The 11,447-nt window shown below is 33.9% G+C and overlaps 1 protein-coding gene across 1 annotated transcript; it reads right to left on the bottom strand.

Moving 5' to 3' along the window:
* Positions 1 to 5,993: 5,993 nt before the first annotated feature.
* On the bottom strand, positions 5,994 to 11,104 carry LOC18054330 (tRNA (guanine(37)-N1)-methyltransferase 1). The gene is made up of 9 exons (XM_006451956.2): positions 10,163 to 11,104; positions 9,601 to 9,699; positions 8,686 to 8,805; positions 8,414 to 8,580; positions 7,780 to 7,850; positions 7,376 to 7,518; positions 7,162 to 7,273; positions 6,557 to 6,669; positions 5,994 to 6,468 (listed from the first exon to the last, which is right to left on the bottom strand). The coding sequence occupies exons 1-9, from the start codon at positions 10,967 to 10,969 to the stop codon at positions 6,325 to 6,327; spliced, it is 1,776 nt and encodes a 591-aa protein (XP_006452019.1). The 5' UTR covers positions 10,970 to 11,104; the 3' UTR covers positions 5,994 to 6,324.
* Between the last annotated feature and the right edge of the window lie 343 nt (positions 11,105 to 11,447).

Genomic DNA, 11,447 nt, shown 5'->3' with positions numbered 1-11,447 from the left:
GGTAGTAAAAATCAACGTTCTTGAAATCTAAGATAGGGTAGACCACTTCCATAACTCCTTGCCACCGTTTGACACGAGGCTGGTTTGTACAACTCCTTTTACGGGAAGAAAAGAGAGGATGTGATGAAGAATTGAATCATGCAGTGGACTTATTCGATCTGCATCCTTCTTCGTCTGCTTCTGACGAGTTTCCATCGTATTGGAGCTCACAAGAGAGGAGAGGAAAATACCTTAATTGAGAAGATGCTGTATATTATTGAAAAAAATTTGTGAAAAAAAATTAGAATAACAAGTTTATTTATATTAGTTGTAATTAATTCTATTCCTATTAAACTTATGATTCCTATTAAACTTATGATTCCTAATAAAAAAAGGAATACGCATGGCTCTCACAAAATAAAATAAAACAAAACCTAATGAAACTAAAAAAAAAAAACTTAGATTCTAACCATGACTCTACTTGTCCTACGTGACGAAACAAAGGAAATAATTAAAAAAAAAATTAGAAAGTAAAAGCAAGAAACAAAAACAGGTCAGATATGATTACCTCGCTATCTAATAACCTAAGTAATTAAGAATGATGCTTTTACCTGCAATTGATGTTGCAGTCTGCAAGATCGAGATTCCGAAGAGTCATATATATATCGACATATAAACTCTGCGAACAGTAAAATTATCCGATCCTGCAAAGAGAGTTCTATATAGTTTAGGATTGTTGGACGTTAAATTAAAATTCTATTAGGAAATCTTCAATGATAATATCCGATAATATCCTGCAAAGATATTATCGGATCAGAATACTTGAGTGTGAATTATCGATAATCTCGTTTTCCTATTTTCTGCGGATAAATTTTTGGGCATAAAAATAAATAAATTAGTAAATAGTTAAAAATAATTTTAAAATAATTTTTTTAAATGTTGTATAAATAATTGATTGTAAAGAAAATCAGTTAACTGTTTAGTAAATGTTGTTTTTAAAAGTGTTGCAAATTCTTGAAATAATTATATGTATTTGATAAGAATTCAGTCCAAATGAAGAAATTTGACACAATGTTGAATGAGTGTCAGTTCAGTATTGAGGCACTCTAGCTTAGCTGCTGCGAAACAAAAACTGTATTTATAAAATAAAAATTAATACTGTATAGTAAATATAGCCTTTAAAAAATAACTTTGACAAAAATAGTGAATGTATTATAGGTTTTTTATCACAGATGTGGTGGATCAAATCAACTTTTTCCAAATTAAAGCAGTTAGTATTTAGTATTACTATGTGTCTTTGTTGGAAGTCGGATTTTGGGAACCTATAGTTTTATTTTTATTTTTGGTTTATTTATGTACTTGAGAAGTATTTTATTCACAATTTATCGGATTTTGTATTCTAAATAGGGATGGCAATGGGGAGGGGAAGGGAGGGGAGGGGACTAATCTCCCTGTACACATCCCCAGTAGTTTACGTATGTCCTCGTCCGCTCACCGAATAATAACAGGGGATCCCCGAGGGTCCCCGATCTCAAATAACTAATTTTTTTTGTTTTCGATTTTGAGTTAATTATACTAAAATAAAAAATTCAAATAAAAGTAAAGTTCGAAATATATCTTACATTAACATTGATCCATTACAAAATTCACATGCAAAATACAAATTATTAAAATAATTATCTTTGTCAATATTCATAATCCTATAATAAAAAGAAAAAGAATTTACTTTTATATCAACAATAAATGAATGAAATAAATGTAGATACTTAATTAATATTTTTAATAAAAAAATTTTTTTTGGGCTAATAGAATCTACCTAGCCATTTTAATGTCCTAAATAAAAATTTAAGACTTTAATTAGTTAATTAAGCCTAAAAATTTAATAATATAAATATTTTGATATATGTTATTTGGATAAAAGCTCATTTAGTCCCTGTATTTTAAGATTAGTGTCAATTTAGTTCCTTTATTTTTAAAAATACCTCGAAACATCCATGCCGTTAAAGTATTGATACCCCTACCATTACTTTTATTTTCTTTGACTTACTTTTACAATATTACCCTTTTATAAAAAAAAATATTGGACACTAATAAAAAGAAAATAATTAAATTACTAATTTAATCCTAAAAAATAAAAAAAATTATATTAATTTTTTTGCAAACACCATTTGCACACTTGGTAGTTTGCATACAATTTTTGACAATTAAAAATTAATATAATTTTTTTTTATTTTTTAGAGTTAAATTGGTAATATAATTATTTTCTTTTTATTAATGTCCAAATAAAAAATTTATTATAAAAGGATAATATTGTGGTAGCAAGTAAAAGAGTGGTGGAAGTTGGTTTTAACTCATTAAGATTGAGTTGTTGGTACACTGAGTAAAGAAGCAAATTAACACTCAAGTAAAGCATGTCTAATTTTATGATCCTCAATAGTGTAAGAAATAGTTGGACAATCAGGCTTCTTGTATTTCAAAACACTATTGATTGAGAGAATGAAACTTACATATTCTGCTAGAAAAGTTTTCTTTTGCACTTTATGTTTCCTTTTCACCATTCACAGATTTTTTTTTTCGTTTCTTTTAGTTGTGCACATTGATTGATGCAAAGTTTTAACGGTCATGATCGTCTGATCATATGATATTTGTTGTGGAGGGGGGCGATAATCTTGTTTTGTGGTCCTATGGATTGGTGCAATCATAGAGGGTAAGATTTGGTGATGAAGATGTGAAGCCTTTGCAATGATGGCTTCCCACTAATGGAAAGATCTGTAAAATGCCAACTCCATGTGGTGCCTTCTAAAATGGAAATTTCTTCTTTAAACCGGAATGTGTGTGTGTGTAAAATTTTGGACTTCAAAAAGATTATTAATGTTTAATTAATGTGATTAATGCTTCAAAATTTTGTATAGATATGTTATTAAATGCATATGATCTTGCACTTAATATCCTCATGAGACGATGAATTAAAAATACACACATTTTAATACATAGTGAGACAAAAGTTGTCAATTGGTTAAATAACTTTAAAATATAAAAAGAATCAAACATATGTAAGATATATTCTCTTTTCATGTCACGTACGTTAATACCCGTGGGTCCATCAAATTATAACAATGTTTCATGTAATCATTTTTTTTTTCAACAAGAAACGACTAAAAACACATAATGTCACATCCATGCACCATTCTTATAAAGTTTTCTGTAGTTAATTAAGTCTTTTCACTCGGCAACATAGTAAGTAGTCAAACTATTCATGGGAGAGTTGTTGCGAGACCACGATGAACCCCAAAATTGAATCTCTCTGGTCTTTATATACATATCAAGTGTCTCTATCGATATTATCGTTGCCCTAACATAGTCACAACTCACATGCATATTCAAAAGTTCTTGTCAAGTCTTACATATAATGCAAAAATACGCTCATTATATTATCATCGTTTAAAATTGCATCAAATTATCCAAAATTCATAAATGCTGGCAAAAATTAACGCACAACTAAGACATGGTGTATCAAAGAGAGGAACTAGAAAGCGTGAATGTGATCAATCAAATGAGACCGTGTCATCAAACAAGTGTAGCACCAAAATATTGTGCTACAAAATCAAAATGGCGTGATTAAACCAATGTGTATCAATGTGATTCGGGTGAATTAAGAAGATCTCATATTCTTCACCCCCCCCCCCCCCCCCCCAACAAAAGGCGTGATATCGGGTGTAGCTGACTAGCGCCGTCCTCAAACAAGTTCGACAAATAAAAATCAGCCACGTAAGCACAAAAGGCTCAAAGTTTCCATTCTTCTTTAGCCATCGAACATCTCTCTAGACTACGCAATTTATAGCAAAGAATTATCTTTGCAAGCCAGCGGCTTGAATTAAAAACCTATGAATTGAATCGAATTGAAGAAGAAGTAGACGAAGAATCTCATAATGAAAATATTGATGGGCGGTACCCAAGCTCCCGTGGTCCCTCTGCCACGTGGACAGTGAGCATGAGGTCCCCATATTGTACTTGAAATGGATGTGTTGATGGCCGTGGGGCGGCTTGTAACTTGATGTTTGTGGGTGAGCAGGTTTGGCACGTGTGAGATGGATGCGTAATTGCGGTGTTGGGAGAGACACGGAAGGATTCTTGGTTTCTGAAAGCAGATTGTGCCCTGCATGGGTAAGTATTATTGGATTTTTTGGGGATTTGGGCATTATCTTTTTGTTTACTCTCCTTTATTTCTTTCATTTTTTGTCCATGTAACAACGATAACAATAATAAGGGACTAACAAAAATAAAGCAATATGCCTATACAATTCTTTCATGAAAAAAAAAAAAAACCATGGGGTACATATGAAAACAATTTCATTTATATTTTTTGTAAATTTTTTACGTTAAAATCTCTAAAACGAGGCATTGAGGCCAAGAGTTACTGATTAATACAACAGTAATATGCTTGTTGCAAAGTTAATTATATGTGACTATGTGAGCTCATGGGGGTGTAAATCAAATGGGAGAGTGGGAAGGGAGAAGCAATGTAGTTTTTGATGTTGTTGTTGATTCCTAGTGAGATTGCTAAAAGGAAACCAGAAGTTAGAGCAACTGTTATCTTTGGCTTTATGCAACTTGTGAAAGATGTAACTATTTTCAGATAAAATAGCAAAAGATCCCCTCTCCCTCTCACATCTCCATTTATAAACAACAGCCCCAAAAACTCATCATCATAATTATTGTGCATGGACCACAGAGAGAATGAGAAAGAGAAAGATAGCAACATTATAGTTTAGATCACAATCTGAACTGAGATTTCCTCTCGCTTTCTCTTTGATCACCCCCCCACTATCCATTCCAATTTTGCCCCCAGGGCAAGTATCACATAACAACTACACGCTACTGCCTCACTGTAATGATTTTATGGAGGGGCAGGATCAACTGCGTGTGTTTGCGCGCGTATGATAGTGGGGACTGATCTGGGCCGTCCGAAGGCAAAAAGGGCCAGCCTGTGCAACAAGTATTTGGGTGTTTGTTTGGCATTTATGCACACATTGGTGTAATTGATGCATGAAAAAGGTCACCATCATCTGTTAGTTTAGTTGTGCTGTGTTGTGTTCTGGTGTTGTACGGCAGAAAGATAAAACTCAGTACAAAACAAAGTTTCAGACATGAAAGCAAGATATGTCTGTAACATGTCTGGGCTTCTCATTTTGAACACAACTCATTTTGTTGGACCACATCATAGTAAATTGAAAACAAAATATCATTTGGCATTTCATCTTCTTTACCCTTCCCTCTTGTTATTTCATCAATCATGACTTAGAAACCTCCTTTATCTTTGTGATTGATTGATTATTACTAACATAATCACCCAAGCCATTTAGCATTCTCCAGAAAATGTCTCCCACAGAAAATGTGAAGTTTATATTTTCTGAAAACACACAAAATCTTAACCCCGATACTAAAATCCTATTTGGGATTGAGATACTATAACTTTTAAATTACAATTTTTAAATGATAATTTTGACAAAACTATTAAAGATATAAGAGATTCTTTATCATACAAGTAAAAAATTATATCAACATAACTTCTAAGATACAATAGTTAGTGTTTACCGAATAATTTAGTGTTGTCGCTTAAAAGCTGCTGCTGCCTAACCTTAATCCCAAAAAATTATTAAAGATATAATAATTTTTTATCGTACAAGTGAAAAATCATATTAACATAACTTCCAAGTTATAACAGTTAGTTTTTATCAAACATTTTAGTGTTGTGACTTAAAAACTACAGCTGCCAGACCTCCATTCCAAAGACAACCTAAGTATCCTTAAATCCTTAAATACAGTTTTACGAAAGCTCTAGCAACAAGGTATAGCTTCAAGAATAAAACATCAAACAAGAAAAAACAGTACCCAGCAACTCAAACTCAACATGATCTAATATTTATGTGGAACAGAGCTTTCGTATTTATTTGGAAAACCAATTAATAAAAACATCAAGCAAGTCTCATAATGGTTAGAAGATAACAAAAAAGGGGATAAAGCCTTAACCACTTCACTTCTATAACTCCTGTCATTCCTTTTTTTCAAGTACAGGGCAAAAAACCACCATGAGAAAAAAAAAATGATCCACAGGTAACAGTATACTAGGAAATAAACAAGGAAACAGGCCACCTATATGGCAAAATGTTTCTTCACCTTCCCTATGGATTCTCACAGCGTTATTTGCAATTCTTCCAAAGAAGGGAATAAGTAAATGAATAAAACTATGAAGTAAAAGAAATTTATAATTCTATAATCGAATGAATTGAATATTATGATACATGCGTGGAGCTAACAACACAGCTTGGCTTTAACTTGAACTACTTACATATTGGGTGATCTTCTTGCAAATGCTACGCTCTCAGGGAGGACAAATGATGCACATAACATCCATTTTCCTGGAGCGACAAGACGTACCCTTCGCATTTCTACATTAACTGCAACCTCCACAAGAGCAATTCTTATGCGCTGCAGTGAAACAATAAAAGAAGGAATACATATAAACCCAACATTCCATTAATTCACAAATGTATGGAGGGAAAATTCAATACCAAACCTCGTGAAAATCAAACTCTGGATCTCGGGCTTTAGAGAATCCATAAAGATGAATCTTTGGAAAGGTGAATTTTGCATCTTCGGGCCTATCTCTGTAGATTCCTCTGAATGCATCTGCCCATGAAATGCGAGGTCAAAGTTTCACACAAAATAGTCCAAAATCATTGACATCACAATCCATTAAATTTAGAGTCAACAACCATACTCATCACTTTACAGGTTTGCAACAGTTATAGCCAATAATGACTTCTTTAGTAATTAATATCCAGAATGTTGCCTTACCATTTTCAAAATTAAATTTCTGTAACTTGAACATCAGAAACTTTACACATTTGCTACTTTTCAAACCTTGTTCAACTCAGAATTATATGCTTAACCAACAGGAGCATAGACTAAATCCCATAATTCAATGCACATATTAGTAAGTTCTTGATGACAAACTCGAAATTAAAACAACTATGAAGTTCAATAACAGGTGACGTGCAACAGAATATATTTTGTCAATATAAATTGTAACCGAGAGGAATAATCAAATTACATGATTCAACTATTAATCAATTGAAGTGAAGAAATAAGCAAAATCACTGATAGAATATAGTGGCATACCTAGAAACTCTGTAGCATCATTTGGCAAATTCATAACAACTTGGGTAATTTTATGAGCTTTTTGGCTTGCGAACATAGCATCAATGAACCTCCTTCCATCCATGTTAAAGACCTACATATCAACATACATGATGTCACATTCTAAGCAGTCTATAATTAGCAAAAAAAGGGACCATCACACCATGATACCCAAACAAAAGTATCTTAATCATACCTCAATCTTTTTCTCAAGCTTGTTGAGGACACTATTTCTTTCCAAATAGTCGACTGCATAAGGGTTCAAGTCATTAGCATATACACGTTTCACAATCTTTGCTGCAGGTATACAGATAGGACCAACACCAGCAAAAACATCACCTGTCATTTGGACAAAAAACAAAGATTCACACATGTAAGCATCTCACTATAGGGCTTCCAACAATATCTGCCAACAAAATATGTCCTCTTCCGAGATAGGTGAAGGAGATCATGGCAGCCAAAAAAAAAAATAATAATAATAATAATAAATAAATAAATAAATATAAATATAAAAATTAAAAAACAAATGCCCAAATGGGAGTATAACAAAAGCAAGGAAGGATTATAGGTGAAAAAAAAAATGTCAATATACAAACATACAAACAACATCTTTGAAATTGAATCCACTCAAAAGCCTTTGTCGTTCAGTTGCTAGCTTTGAATTCCAATATCTGCACAGGGAAAAAAAAAAGAAAAGAAAAAAAGGATTCTTTAAACCTCTGCTGAATTGGTTAAGTTTGATAGTAGAGGTTCTTGATAACAGGAATTTATATAAGAGACACCTTCACGTTATTTCACTTAAAGAATTATGAAGAGTCTGAAACATTTATATAGTTTCATAAGTTCATGTTTCTACTGCATGATATGCTATGTAGAAGATCATTCTGCAGATGGTTACAGAATTATAATTACATCAGGGACTACAGAAAGTTAGCCTTGTGCTCTCTGCTTAAAATTATCATGACATAAAACATTTTGTCAACACATTGTGTCAAAACACCTGAAAAGAGATAAATGATGAAATAGCTATGATTGCATCATTTCAACTTAGCACACATTTTCAGGTGCCTAAATTCAGGAAGGTCATAAATTCCTGCTTTCAGATTAATATAGCCATTTAAAAGAAAGCACTGCAATTTTGAGCCATTTAATCATATTATTACTTGCTAGGGAAAGAAGTAACTAGAAAAGTTCAGCTGAATTTTTCAATAGCTCGAAAGGAAGAAGAACATACACTGTTGCTAAATCAACATTAAATCGAAATCCATTCTCAACCAGCATAGTGACAAGGGAATTGTTTCCAGCTAGAACCTCAAGCTGCATGGTTCTGTAGTCATTATGAATGGCATCAATTTTATTCACAACAGTTTGTATTTTTGGCTTATTTTTATCCAGCACTACCTGAGAAAGAAAGAAATAAAAACAATGGCACCTTTATTTAATTTCACATGTCAAAGTGTAGTACATAGTCAAAATGGAAAGAATAATATTACTATATCTTAGCACCTTTGCTATAAGATACTTGAATGGTTGATGTTCTTCTCTCAGGTTTAGATGTGCTATATGCCCAACTGTTTCAAAAGCTGAAGGGATGATCATACCCTTTGGTAGCAAGGCCTCCAATATCTGCACATAACTATGGAAGTCAAAAGTCTCGTCAACATTACAAACTTTCAGCTCAAAGCATTCAGTGCCCCTACCATACAGGTGTGACCAATGATATACTTTCCCAACAGTAGAATCACTGTGGGGGAGAGAGGGTGAGAGAGAGTATTAGAAAGCCATCCTAAGTGAAAGCAAAGGCTGCAATCTAGAGAGAGATTCTGCCATAGCTCAGTTTAGTTCATTTTTGACAGAAACTGATACCAAAATAAAGTCAATAGGATTACAAATGTGAAACTGGAAACAAACATAAGCTATTTCAAAACTGATCAATTTTTTGTATTTTATTTTTTAAATCAGACACAAAAGTGTATGTTTTACCAAGTTCATTGCTTACCCGCTTTAAAATTCTAAGATGATGCTTTGAAGGTTGATAACCAAATTTTTATGACAAAATGATTCAGAAATAACGTTGCCTAAGCAGTAACAGAGTAATTAAATATAGATTGTTAATGTCAGAGCCGTATGAAGAAAAGAACATTGGAAGAAAAATGAAATCAGGGAATAAGATGGAGAACAAGAAATCCCCATGCAAAAAACCTGGAACTTGAAAATTGAGGGCGTCTGCTAATCTCTCCTTCAAACAAGGTAATGTACTATATTTGCATGTCCTTTTCTTTTATTCCTTTTTAGCAGGCATCAACAAGTGAATTCACTTGAATAAACTGACAACAATGCCATCAAACCCAAAAGAAAAGTGGAACAAGAAAAAGCAAGGAAAAACATATAAATACACACAGGAATAGTCAAATAAAATACCTCATTCATCAGCCAATAATCATAAAACAATGTCAGCCTACATTTGACAAGCTCCAAAGTTGGTGTTGTATTTTCTCTGGTATCTTGTTCCAGTAAAACCTGAAGCATAGATGACAGTTTAAGATACAATTTGACTATTGAACAGATAAAGGATACTCATTAAATCTAACTAATTTCAGATAATGGCATGAAAAACCAATTAAACCTCAGGATTTCACCATAAAACAATGATTTAGCATAACAAATAAAGCACAGAGACCAAAGAAACATAAAAATTTTATGCCAGGAAACAAAAAGGGCATAACATCCAGGCACGCAGTTTTCCATTTGCCATGTTCGCTACTGAATGTTATAACATAGCACGCCACACTAAAAATAAAAAATCAAGTAAAGTTCATTCTTGCTATCTAAAAGAAGCTTTCAAAAGTAACATACAATTTTAAGTATCTGAATGTGTTTTGAATACAATTCCAAACAGCAAATATAATCTTTTGCTAGAGCTAATATATGAGAACGCGAAACTAGAAATGAAATCGAGAATTGAAAAGAACTCACAAGAGACCTTGATTGCTTCAGGAAATTCCTCCACATTCTTATCAACTAACTCCTCATCCAAAAGCAACAACCTTGTTGATCCTCTCCATTTCTCTCCTCCTCTAAACTCATCCCCCAACAATCCACTCATTTCCTTTCTCTCTTCCTCAACAACCTCCACCACATAAAGCTCCCCCTTCCTCCCATTTCCCTCCTTACCCTCCTTCTTTTCCTTCCTCTTCTTCCTCCTCAGCCGCGAAATCCTCGCTAAATTCCTAAACTTAACGAACCCACGAGCGTCAAAGCTCTTTACTAACTCCTCCCTGAACAGAACAGAATTCACCTCATCTCCCACCACCCCGGAGAAATCCTCATTTCCACCGTGACTCCCATCATTGTTATTTCCCAACAATTTAACGAATTGGGTTTCGATTTCATCACCCAGGACGCGGGCGATGTTGCGGACGCGTGGCCAGTTGAGAAGGTGGCCACGGAGGCGGGACTCGAGGGCGTAACAGTCTTTCGCGGGGACGCGGAGGGCGGCGATGTCGAAGATTCTGGTGAAGTGGGTTTCGTCAATAAAGGCTTTGGTTTCATTTTCTTGTTGGTCCTGTTGTTGTTTGAGGGTTGGTGGGGTTTTGCCTTTAAAAAGAGAGGGGCCGTAAGGGAGGGAGGATTGGTGGTTGCCGCTGGCGGCGGAGATGGCGGCGGTGGAGAAGGTGGAGAGAGTGACGGGGGCGGTGAATTTGGGTTTGGCGAACAGAGAGTGAATGGGTGGAGAGAATATGACTGAAGGGAGAGGGTTTGGTCTCAGTAACAGTTTGGTGCTCCCCATTTTTGGTTTTTTTGACCAGTTAAGAGTGTTAGACAATTTTGGATAAGGTGGGTTTTAAGAGGGTTTAAGGAATTAAGTTTCATTTTTTTTTTTTCAAAAGCAAAATCTTTTTGTAGGTTATGGTGTGCAACTAACAGAAATATTATGGAAAGCACGTAAATGACATACATAGTTTGCCAATTTTATTAGAACTATAGGTAGCACATATCAAGAAGAGTGTTGGCATGTAATCTCATTAATTATCTCATTTTTCTTGTTTGTTATAAGAGCTGAGATTATTGTTATGTTTTTATCTTCCTGTCAAATTCTGCTGTTCTCAAACAAGATAATTTCTGAATTTATAACCTTCAAATGAGAGGCAAAGTTGCTGAGTGTGAAATTGACTTTGGCCCCAATTAGTACGCTGGTATTAAAAATGGCTATTAGTTTTTCCACTCAAAACTTTTTTGACTACCAACTTGTCATAGCGCTCTTTACT

Source organism: Citrus clementina, unplaced genomic scaffold, assembly GCF_000493195.1.
Source record: "Citrus clementina cultivar Clemenules unplaced genomic scaffold, Citrus_clementina_v1.0 scaffold_1, whole genome shotgun sequence".
Taxonomy (NCBI): Eukaryota; Viridiplantae; Streptophyta; class Magnoliopsida; order Sapindales; family Rutaceae; genus Citrus; species Citrus x clementina.
The sequence above is the reverse complement of the archived record's forward strand: the minus strand, read 5'-3'. Positions and strand labels throughout refer to the sequence as shown.

Excerpts from the sequence above, each read along its gene's own strand:
- LOC18054330 (XM_006451956.2), bottom strand. The coding sequence starts at position 10,969 with ATGGGGAGCACCAAACTGTTACTGAGACCAAACCCTCTCCCTTCAGTC. Across the intron at positions 8,581-8,685 it reads TCAAGTATCTTATAGCAAAG|GTAGTGCTGGATAAAAATAA; the intron begins GTGCTAAGATAT and ends TTTCTTTCTCAG. Across the intron at positions 7,519-7,779 it reads CAATTTCAAAGATGTTGTTT|GTGATGTTTTTGCTGGTGTT; the intron begins GTATGTTTGTAT and ends TCCAAATGACAG.